Source organism: Furipterus horrens, unplaced genomic scaffold (genome assembly GCF_987537825.1).
Source record: "Furipterus horrens unplaced genomic scaffold, mFurHor1.1.pri manual_scaffold_2, whole genome shotgun sequence".
Lineage (NCBI taxonomy): Eukaryota > Metazoa > Chordata > Mammalia > Chiroptera > Furipteridae > Furipterus > Furipterus horrens.
In genome coordinates this window covers 169,981,762-169,994,185 of record NW_028327172.1, presented here as the reverse complement: position 1 = coordinate 169,994,185, position 12,424 = coordinate 169,981,762, and the positions used below count along the sequence as shown (strand labels likewise).

The 12,424-nt window shown below is 33.5% G+C and overlaps 1 protein-coding gene across 2 annotated transcripts in view; it reads right to left on the bottom strand.

Moving 5' to 3' along the window:
• Nucleotides 1-1,514: 1,514 nt before the first annotated feature.
• G3BP2 (G3BP stress granule assembly factor 2) overlaps nucleotides 1,515-12,424 on the bottom strand; it is a 30,980-nt gene continuing 20,070 nt past the window's right edge. The window contains exons 7-12 of one of the 2 annotated variants that reach the window (XM_090266748.1): nucleotides 11,811-11,991; nucleotides 10,730-10,828; nucleotides 6,433-6,535; nucleotides 4,859-4,987; nucleotides 4,192-4,310; nucleotides 1,515-3,906 (exon numbers count right to left, since the gene is read on the bottom strand). In XM_090266748.1, coding sequence (XP_090122874.1) covers nucleotides 3,634-3,906; nucleotides 4,192-4,310; nucleotides 4,859-4,987; nucleotides 6,433-6,535; nucleotides 10,730-10,828; nucleotides 11,811-11,991 — 904 coding nt within the window. In that variant the 3' untranslated portion in view covers nucleotides 1,515-3,633. The remainder of the gene's footprint in view (nucleotides 3,907-4,191; nucleotides 4,311-4,858; nucleotides 4,988-6,432; nucleotides 6,536-10,729; nucleotides 10,829-11,810; nucleotides 11,992-12,424) is intronic. The other variant, XM_090266747.1, reaches the window with a different exon arrangement.

Sequence of the window (12,424 nt, the reverse complement as noted above, 5' to 3'; positions counted from 1 at the left end):
AGTCAAGGGTCTTTATTAATCTGTAGTTAAAATATAAATTATGATGAGCAAATTTTCCTAATTTAAATAAAAATATAAACATCTACCCACTAAATTTCCATTCACTTGCTACAAACACTGTATTATATATCACAATTGAAATGAAGCATCTTATGTGGTTAAAATATTCAAATATTTTCATAAAAATTTCCTGGACCAAACGATAATATCCTCGTTCAAATTTTGTTTTCAATAGTATAGAATATATTTTATCCCTTCTAAAAACTGTTTTTCCACAGACATAGTTAGATAAGTCATTACATTATAATTAAAGTGTAAAGTGAGTTTAATATACACTTATAAAAATCTTAAGTCTTACTTATTTTAAATAATGGTTCTTTTGGCTTCTCTCCGGTACAAACTTGGAGTCTGATTTAAGAACCTTCAGGAAGAATTCAATTATACCATTCCTTTTAACTAAGGAAAAAGTTTCAAATTCTGAAATTACATATACTTCAGGACCTCATTTTAAAAGTATATATTCATAAGTATAATTAAATGAATATTTTTCCTTTGATATTCTTTTAGAGCTTGACAAATTTGTTTGAATTTCTGAATTGGGTCATGTCCATAACTTCAGAGAGCTTCAATCCCTTTTCTTCTCCTGTCCTTCTGAAATGTAAGGTAGGAATCTTTTGGAAAACTGAAGATATTGTTTTTAAAAATATGTATAGTAGTCTGCTTTAGATCACTCTCACCTTCCTTACTACTTATTATTGTTCTAAGATTCTTTAACTTGTATACCAGCTATCAAACTGAACTGGGATTGATTTTCAAACAATGTTCAAGTCTTACATGAATGTTTTCCTATTTATACATCAAACTTCACAATTAAGCAGTTGGGTTTTAGAACAATTCCTTACTTTTACTTAGGATGTATGAAATGCAATTGGGAGAATACATTTTGGAACACAAACCTATAGATTAAATTAAGGACATAGATAAATGCTGCAGACATCAGTAGTTTATTGTTTGTTTAGTCCAAACACATTCAAAATGGAAACTGAAAGAATACTTTCCACCTGAAACATTTAAACTAGATTCTACTAGCATATAATGCTTAACACATTACAGCAATAAAGATGGTAATCCATTGTCTCCTATACCTACTAAAGCCAAGATGGTAAAGCCAATTTGGTTGCAATAGTGTCATAAGGATAGAATATACCATCAAAAAAAAAAAAAAAAAAAAAAAAATCAGCAAATAACAGTAAGGATAGATGACTATTTTTACTCTGGTTCACTGAAAAGGGGACAAAATGTTAAAGGTCCACAGTACGGCAGGTGAACGATCACCATGTAAACTTCTCCATATGATGTTTTAATGATGTATTCATGGTACATAAAGACTAAAGCTGAACGGCTCTTTGCTCTAATTTTCTATTACACGTAACATCTGTCATTACTTTTGGTGCCAAAACAGTTTTCATGAGTAGTAGGGCAATATCCTGGTTTTGCAATTTTATATATATATATATATATATATATATATGAAATGGGAAGAAAGAAAAGAGTAAAGGAAAAATGTGCTATAAAAAAACACTGACAATAAACCACTCATTTAAAAGTAGTTTGAATAAAAGCTTCAAAACTCAAAATTAATTTTCTGGTAGAAATTCAAGTACTATACATCAGAAAGTGTAAAAAGTGTCTTAAACAGGAGAAAGAAAAATCCTTTAGCACCCCCCCCATGGAAAGTATTAGATATCTATGCCCCCAAGATATATGCAATAGTGCAAGACTTCTCCTCAAACATGGAAGACCTCAATCAAAGAAAAAACCAAAGGGAGATTCAATTTTACCTATATTGCCCAGTACATGAAAAACAAAATATGTGCATCATTTGCTAGTTTACTAAATAGCAAACAATTTTCATAATTCAAAACCAGTTTGCTACTATGTCAAGTGCAGTTTTATTTTTACCAAGACAGAATGGAGAAGTCTTCCATGCTAACAAGCAGCTTTAAGTGGTCACTTATTTACCCCACTCCTAGCCTGAAACATCAGAAACTGATATGTACCAAGTATTTCAAGCATAACATTGAATATCCTTTGCCATACTTGCGGTATACTGGAACTTGCTATAGACAGACAATAATCCAGCAGCTACAAACTTTGCTCACAGAATTGTTTAGAGATTCATGTAAAAATAAAAGATGTCGTCCCAGACTTAAATTCAGAGCCACTCGGGTGCTGACATCAGTTCAAGAATTGTGCAAAATGAATGACAGTTCCCTGCCCCCGAAATAGAAAATGCTAACACTTAAGAGCTGCTGTTCTTTTCTCTGAAAATTGCAGTATCCTCACTTCAGGTTTACTTGCCATTTAAGGAATCTGACTGCTTTTAAAATGTCCCTAAAAATGTATATCAAAGTTGATTGACTTTTCCAAGCACCTCCCAAAGTGATCCGCTTTAACGTTCACATTCATAAGAGAAAAGTCAACAAGAGACTTACTCAAATAACCGACTTCCTCATTCCCTCTCCCTCCCAAACACACAAGACTCCCCCCCACATAGAACACGAAGTTGTTAACTAAAGAGCAAAGTAAATCATATGCTAGTCAATTTTACTAATTTTAAAGATACTGCAATTTTTATACACTTCAATGATTTTTCAACATTTTGCAGCTGTTTGGCTTTGCAGCACAGCAATTCATACACTATACTGTACAAAATTACCAGCAAGACTGGAATGATGTATTAATAGAAGGCACCATCATGCTTATTACATTACCAGGGAACAAAAATACAGTAAAGACAATTTTCACTGTACACAGCTTAAAGAAAGGAAAAAGGGGAGGAGTGTGTTCAGCAGCCAGCCATCCCTGTACTGAAGAGGGGCAGGTAGAAAAATCCTAGATATAGAGCTACTAAACCTGGTCTAGTATTCAAGACCAAAGCATTTGAAGTTCTGGTTTTTGTTATCTAGTTCAAATTAAATGATTTCCTTGGGAATATACTTGTAGTCTTGTTAAGGTTTATGTGTACACACGCTGGTCACGGCAAGCAGATAAAATGCCCTCATCATTCACAAACTATTCCCTACTGGAAAAAAGATGAAAGATTTTTTCCCCCTGTTGCCTCCTGTTTGCAGATGTCAAATGTTAATGAGTTCAGAGTACCCATTAGTGCATTTTGATGAGTGCATAACAAGTTTCTGTTGGTTTGTATTTTGGGGGGAGCCAAGAAAAAAAGGCAAGATTCTCCAATTGCACTATTTGTGTTTCCAACATTAATAAGCAGAAACAGTAACACTTAAACAAAATGTGCAGCAGAGGATTCTTTTTGGACTCAATGGACCTGAATTCAGTTGGGCATGTCCTTTTAAAAAGTTCATTTTGATGTAGATAGTTAGATATGGTCATTCCTCAGTCCTTAATTCTCCAAGTCTAGATTTATAAATTAACAATGTGAATCCTGTTGTAAAATTGGGGAAATAATGTCCACCTCAATTTAACTCATAACCAAAAGATGCTTTTCACATCAAAGAAATGATCAAAAAGGCTGTGTCACATTCCAAAGCCAAAAAATTAACAAGAATGCAAACACGATGAGTAATGTACCACTGCCAAGACTTTGCCAGCAGTGGGGCTTCAGCGACGCTGTCCTGTGAAGCGGCCTTCCATCTGCCCGGTTCCTCTTCCAGAGCCAAGTTTCTGTGCCATGCCACCTCTTGGAGGAGGTCCTCTTCCATCTCGGTCACGCATCATCCCACCACCCACTATTCCACGTGGACCACCAGGACCTCGATCGTTGCGCCTAATATCCCTGCGATCATCACCACCACCTCTGGTTTCTCGCTCTCTTGCAGCTCTTGTTTTTTTCTCTTCCACATTTAAACGCACTTCCCCTCGAAACATAATTGGCTTTAAAAGAGGAGGAAAAGATTGACATAGGCAGGTTAGACAGTAATAATGAAGTACAGCCTTGCATACATACATGCATAAGAAAACCCTAAAGAAACAAATTTAAAATGATCTATACCTCAGACTTTAAAACAAATCTTTATTCTTTGCATAAATACCATTTTATAGTGAACTATTTTTAGTTTTACCATTAAAAAAAAAGATTATGATTTAAAAATGCACCAGATTAATACTATATATAACATGAATAATAAAGTATTAAATTATGCCCTTTAAGTCACTTACTTTTGCAATTAAGATTCTCTGAACTGGTTCAGAGTCATCAAAAACCACAAAACCAAAATTTGGAAGTTTTCCCCCAACACCCTTGGTATTGATGCGAAGTTCCACAACGTTTCCAAAACCTGTGAAAATATACATTATACCAAGGGTTAAATATCTTAACAGAATACTTTGTGGCCTCAATTGTTCAGGATGAATGACCTTATTCTTCTTGATCCATCTCCAAATAAAAGTTGCTACTGGCTATATCCAACAACTAAGGTACACATTCACTTACACAGGTTCTTCACCTAAGATGCCAACTAGCTGGACTGCTGGTTCTTTCATCCTTCTTACCCTTCAGCATCTTTATTACAACTTTCAAAAGGAAGGCTACCTACATAGTTTTAGAAAGACAATGATATTTTCTACTTCTGACTTACAGTTGCCATATGAATCCCACCTCCAAATGTAAAACTAATTCATCCAGCCCCTCTAACCCTAGAGAACCAGGGCAGTCAACACTAAGTACATGCACTGAGAAACATCTGATAGAGCCTTCTATTACCTGCTGATAAATGACTGTTATCTGGAGATATACCAAGTATATAGAGATAAATGGTTTAAAAAATTTTTATGAAAAATGTTTTTCTCATGCCTAATTCTAAAATAAAGCAAATAAACCACTTACTCATGAAGAATTCTTTCAGTTCATTTTCATCAATATCATGTGGCAAGTTACCAACAAAAAGTTGATGACTGTCTGGGTAGCGAATTATTCTACGGTTGTCAGATTCATTCTGTTCGATATCTCCTCTGCCTGAGAAAGGAATACAGCAGATCTTAAAAACTAGTTCAAAGCAATAAATATAAAAATCACTTAATATCAATATTCCTGGTTTAGCTTAGATTTTATTTTTTTAAATTATTTATTTGTTTATTTATTTTGTTTTTAGAGAGAGGGGAAAGGAGAAAGAGAGGGAGAGAAACATCACTGTGTGGTTGCCTCTCACTTGAGCCCCCAATTGGGGACCTGACGTGCAACCTAGTAATGTGCCCTGACTGGGAATCGAACCAGCGACACTTGGCTCGCAGGCTGACGCTCAATCCACTGAGCCACAGCTCCTGGTTTAGTTTAATAAGACAGTGAGCTTCCTGAACAGAAATGCAAGTGCCTATTATTAGTAGGTTAGTTAAAAACAACGAACAACGTGACACTTAAGTGTAAAGTGAGGGTATTGACTAGACTGTGGAAGTACCTTCTCTTCTACATCTACTCATCTGATTGTACAAAAGTCAAATGTTAGTAGCACAAGTATTCTTTCTTAAGCAAACTCTTGCTATCACCCAGGAGAGCCAAATGAATTTCATATAGTGAGATATATTTATACCAAATATTTAATATTTTGAAATACATAAATTACTTAACCTTTGGTTATATGAAATTTCAGCCAAGTCAGTAAATTTAATAGTAATTACTTCATATATACAGCAATGTATATGTATATTAGGGTGTTCATATACATATAGACACACATATATAAATCTTATTTGATCCTCAGTAACACAAGGGACACAGGCATAAAAGAAATGCATTGCACAAGAAAAATTTTTGTAGTAACTAAATGGCATAAAAACAGCTCATAACTTAAGGGCATCTCCCCTACAATCATAAACTCAATCAGTGGGAAAGCCATGACAAACCCTAGCTTCCATAACTTCTGGATCAGTAACATACCTCTTATATTTTACTTCTATGGAAAAAATTACATATTCTAAATCTGATGTATACAATCTCTCACCTCCTCCCAAAAGCAACCCAAACGGACTTATAGAACTCAAATAGAGGTGCTGCATGTATTAGCTAACAATGGGAGCAAGTCAAAAATCATGGCAACTTACTTAAAACCTAAGACAATCAAAGTAAGAAGAATCAGGGTGTGCTTATTGTTCACTTGTGAAGAGGTAAGAGGGCTAAAGAAAGAGTAGGTTATTGGCACTGGGTTTTGAATTCTTTGAATCAGTGACAATAACCAAATACTTGTCTCAAAATTATTTCATGCCTTCAAAATACATGTGTCTATGGCATGACACATTCTAAGTTAATTGTTTTGCCCCAGACTGAATTTTAGCAGTTTACTTAAACCTTGAAGTATTTTGAAAATAGAATTTGAGTATAAAACACATAGTTTTTAAGTTTAGTTTTTTCCAACTTTTCAAGTACTAAACGCTAAATTCTAAAGGCTACAGGAAAGGCTGACTCACCTGGTCTTGGCCCTCTAGGAGGGAAACCAGGTCGTTCTCTAGGTCGTTGTTCACGCACACGAGGTGGCTGAGATTGGACTTCCGGTTTAGCTTCAACTCTTGGCTAAAATGCAAGGGAAACACACACATTATAAAATGCAAGGGAAAAACATTATAAAGAAACACATTCCACAGGAGAAAAAACAACCAAAGCAACTATCAGAAGTCACTAACAGGTATATAATGGTAATTTTAAGTTTAGAATGTTTTTAACATAGCGTTGTCCTATGTACATGAAAAATAAATTTTTATAAAGATATTCTGTACCAATCTAGGACTGTAGGGTAGATTTTGTTTTCCCACTCAAGGCCATATAACTCACAATAAGCTGTTTTTTACAACCACATTTAAAAAATAAAAGTTACATCTACGTTGAGACAGCATAAATGTATTCCTACAAAAATTCCCAAAATGGAAATGAGCCAGCCACTCCATGTGAATACATATACAAAAGAAAAGGCAATCTTTATCTTAGGAAGACAAGAATATACAACACATACTTCTAATTATCTAATCTGCTGCCCTTCAAATGTAAGGGCTCAGCAATATCCTCTAAACCCCACCCCATAAACAAATCTTGAAAATCAATATTTTCATAGTTCAAAATATACAACTTAGCTTACTGTAACACCTAAAAATACTACTTTTAAGCCAAAATGTACACAAGAAAACAAGGTAGAAATGTACATAGTATCTCAATAGTTGAAATCCTTTAACTTTCTATTGGTCTTCTTTATGGGAAAGCTGTGCATTTATTCAAGGACTGACCATAACAATTTTCATTAACTATTTCTTGGGGGTAATGAAGGGGAGTAATGGGACATTTTAAGATGTCTTCCAAAAGTTTCTGCTAACTGCTGAATTAAACACATATTGAAATAACTTTTAAAAGCAAAATAGCATCCACATCTATTACCTTTTCTTTTATACAATGACATTTTCAATATTCCCAATATCTTCAGGTTATCTACAGCCCAAATATTTGTGATCCAAGGAAGAAACAAAATATATGCACCCTCAAAGGATGCTGATAACACTCAGCAGAAATAGGAAGAACAGGTCCCCTAGTGAGAAAGCTAATAATTTCAGTGCTGTCTTTATGGCCAAGCATCTCTAAGGACCTCAGTCTGGGCAGTGGCTCACTCTTTCATCATTTATATAACTGAAGTAGGATAATTTGCAAGGACAAATTTTAATACAAAAAGTTGTATTTCCTTCAAAAATGACAATTTATTGTAAATGACTTCACCCACTGTAACTTATATCCTATCAGTTTTTAACAGATTCACCTGACTTTTCCCAAATTCTATTTTCTTCCATGTAGATTCCAATTTCCTCCAATAAGATGAAGTTGATTCCCACGTTTTAGAATTTTGCTAGTTAAAACATTTTAAGTCTCCAGTTTTTTTCAGTTATCATGTGTATTTGTTTCTATAAGGACCACAGCTTACTTCTATACCACCCAAAAAATCAAGAGTACTGTTAAATAAATATAGATGCTTAGTAACTACTGACTCACTTAAAGTTAATTCACATTTAGTTTTCTAACCCAAAACATGTAGAAGAATGTTTATGTCTGACAAGGGAACCTAAGTTACAGCCCTGAAACCACTGCTATCTATAGTAGGAATTTAATACCGTGAGATAATCTGACCCAAGATGTGACGCCTGAAAAAGGCAGTTATTTAAAAATTTCAACTTGAGGCCTAAAAGCACAATTTAAATATGACTGTAAACAGAATTAAAGAATAAATGTATTCTAACAATGTTGAAGAAGCTAGTGTGCTTAGGAAATTAAGAAAAATAGCAAATGTACATTTTAATTTAAAAATCTCAGGAAAAACCTCGGATTCAATTCAATCCAAATGTTACCAAAGAACTGAGGCACCCTGACTAGTTCAAATTGTTTTCAAACAGATTACCAAACAAAACCACAAGTAGCAAAATAGAAAAGTTCTTCATTATCCTTTAAACTTCAAAATAAAAATCAATTTAAGTAATTTTCAATACCTTATAAATAATTCATACTTTGATTTAAGCAACCTATATACCTGATGATGCCAATGCAAGAAAAATAAAACCAAAAGTCTAACAAAATCCTTTCAATAACTGATAAATACCTGTAAACTAAGCCAGTTGTGCACTTACAAAATTCTTCAGGCTCACTTTCATGACTAAAACTATTTACACCAAACTATTGTAACAATATAATCAATAAAATATACTTCAAAAAAAAAAAAAAACACTATTTACACTAACTAGATAAAATGGCTAATAAGCCACATATTATTTAAGAGCCTTAAAACTATTTCCACATAACCAGAAAGTGTGCTCACATGACAAATCCTACAAATGAAAGTCAAATGGAATACAAGGTAAAAATGGAAGCATCAAGTCAGTAACAGTGCATAAAACCAAAACTAATAAACACATCCTTCAATTTTACAAAAGCTATTTAGATGAAATATTTTTTACCAAGAAATTAACTTACCTATTTCTAAATTAATGCCTACCAATACCCTAGAATTAGATTTAATTTTTCTTTTATTAGTAAGATATACTAAAACTGTCAAGAAAAAAACTACTACGCCAAAGTAACAAAATAAAATCAAAGGGTTTATTAAATCAAGTGGAAAACCATGAATCCATTCCAAATATAGCCTAAAGAGATCAGAAATTTCTTTTAAAGTTCAAATTGTAAACACCTAAACATTTTGTTTTAATAAGAGTGTAGATGGGGAAATATAATCTAGTCTCCTACAATTCAAAAACCACAAAAATTAAGAGAAATTTTTTCCCGGGTAAGAGGCTAGGATATAACAACACGTTAATTTAGACATGCCTTTAATATAGTACTCTTCTTAAATGTAAATAGAGATACATTCCCCTATTCCCCTCCAAAGAGCTAAAGAAACTGGTACAGGTTTGCATGAATCACATATGGACTCGTGTCCATGATGTTCAACAGCATGAATTCAAAGAACAGTCCTTCTATTTATTTATAAACCTGTCTGACCTTAGGTGAGGTATTCTAGGCCTCTATTTAATTAAGTGGGAAACAAGAATAATAATAAGTAATCACCCTCACAAAGTGATTATGATTAGATGAAAATAAACGTAAAGTACTTTGACAATGCCTAGTATAATAACCATTAGCTTTTTTAAACTTCTAACTAGCATTAAGTTTAAAAGAAATGTAGCCAACTCTCTGAAATGAAGTAACAATCCAAAGAATTCCAAATGCAAATCTGGTAAATCAAGCATTTCGAAGCACATACAGAAGACCCTTATCAGGTCTTCAGATGAGTTGAAAAGGATAAGCAATACCTGGCAAATTAATTTTAAGAGAGAATCCTAATTTGTGATCTGAGTTAATTACTCAACACTTCCTGAATATCTAACTGAAAAAACCAGGTTATCATAAGGCCATGTATTCTATTATGTACCTGATTATATATACCAACAAGACTTTCTAGTAATTACTAGTTCCTTTTGAAATCTCAAAGTTTCACTATTAAGAGCATATTAAGAGGTATATACAAACAACTGTATGTGCCCTAACCATTTTAAATGTAGATTTTCTGGTGGAATTCAGTTTAACTCAAAATGTAAGTAAAAGAATTGGACACTCTTTTAAACTGTGCCTATAAACTTAAATTTAGTTAATTCTAAAGTATACCTAATAAATATAGTAGGCAGTGTCTTATTTTCAATGTTTTGAAAGTTCTGAAATGGGTATGATGACAAACAGACAAAAAGCAGAATACTGGAATGATCAGTTAAGGTGAACACTACAGTCATAAGTTGGTACAGGCTTCAGTTAAACGGTGTGAACCACTTATAGATGAAGAGCTTAGGAGTATATTTTTTAAAGTATTCTTTTTAAAAAACAGTGATTCTTTATAATGCCACACTACTTTGTGTCTTTCCAAATTTCTTCCTTAAAATGTTTGCTAAATAAAATTTAAAGCGTATTAAAAAGGAACTTTTTAGGTTATTTTAAGAAGCCTTTTAAATGACACTAATATATATATGTAAAACCAACTTAATCTGCATTTCACACACCCAAACCCCAAATACCACCTATGTAGATGATGAATGGAGATCTGGTATTTAAAGTGGGTGCACTGACATTTAATACAATTTTCTGTATATTTAATCCATAATTTCTGATTGACTCATTTAAAAAAGTATTAAAAAGATAAGCAATTGGCAATGTAACAAGGATACAATCCACTGTGTTCACAGATTTGGTTACCTGTGAGACTGGTGCTTTAACATGGGGTGGAATTCCAGAGGAAGAAACAGTACCACTAGGAGGCAGGTTTTTACTGGTCACTGAAGCCCAGGAGAAAGCCTGCAGGAAATGCAACAAACCTAGACTACTAATCATGGAAAACCACCAACATTCCTATAGGGAAACTTCCAAATATATATATTTTTTTCACTTCTAAACTATTGCTATATATTGGAGGATTCCTAAAAGAAAGGCACACACACACATGCCAGTCTATGTGCCAGCTTTCAAAATCTCATTATGCAAGCTTATTTGATGGTTCTTTTCTAAACTACTAAATAAATCCACAAGCAACTTCCTATATGCCTTAAGTAGATGAGCAAGTGGCACAAAACCACTAACACATGCTAGAAAAGTAAGAGCCTAACAGAACCAATTTCTTTCCCCTTTTAGAGAAAAATAGAGTGTGTGATGGTGTTAAGGGAAGAGGGGAAGAACAGGAAAGAAGAAAGTACTAGCTGGAAACTTTAACATTCACAAATTGAACAAGGAATCTTCTCTCACTACACAAATATATTTTAAACTTCTACTTTTACAGAAAGATAAAAGATGTGTAGATAGGCTTAACTGATACATTATCGGTGTGACTCATCTTTCCAAGATAGTTTAATTGGTATAAAGGAAACCGTTCCCATTTAAACCAGAAATAACAGGTATCTCTTCTCTAATAATAAGCCAACTTGTTGAAGTTGGGAAATTGCATGATTTCTTGCACCCGTCTACAGGACTTAATACAGAATGGAAGAGCAACTCTCAGGTTTATACATGGACCCAAATAAGTTCATGTAAGGTACTAAACACTGCATAGAGACAAAGACTTATCTAAAACTTCATTCTGGGGTCCTTTTTTGGATGGGGGTAAAATACAAGCAGATTTTCTCAGGATTACAAAAAAACAAACAAAAAAAACACAGCTTTTTTCATATATATAAAAAAGTATAGTTTACTATATTAAACAATTTAATGTAATAGAACAAAGGTCATGCTTCATTAATGGCATCAAATATAAAAGTGTGAAGTTAAAGAGTTCCTTTGATCTAACCTTTGGTGGTTCTTGTGGCAGAGAAACAGGTTCAGCAGGCGGAGGAGAAGTAGACTTCTCCTCTAATTCTTCTAAGTTCTTCTCTTCCACTGGTGGTTTCAGCTCTTCAGTCTTTGTTTCAGATTCTGGCTCAGGTTCAGGTTCATGAGAGGATTCTTCCAAAGGCTCCTCTATGCCATTACTACAACAAAATGTTTTATTCCCTTTTCAGTATGAGTGAAATGATCAATTCAAATAAGATGAAATTCAGTCTTTCTCTAATGTAACGAGCAAAAGTCCAATAAAAACTAGAAGGCAGAAGGGACTAATACTCAAGCAACATTTCTTCAACCCCACTATCTTTAAACTGGACTACTAAAAATGTTTACTTTATTACTAACTATAAAAAAACCCGATATTTATAAAACTAAAATAAAATGCTCACTCTGTGTTGTCTCAACACTGCATTATCAGTAAGTGATCAGTGCTTTGAAGCAAACCATGTTCAATTTTTTAAATTAAATAAAACAATTATTTCCAAATTTCTTGCAAAGTACTTAAATCCTGCTGAGAGGTAGCTTTATCAAAAATTTACTTCCAGCAGTAATTATAGAAACAAAAACCACCTGACAACT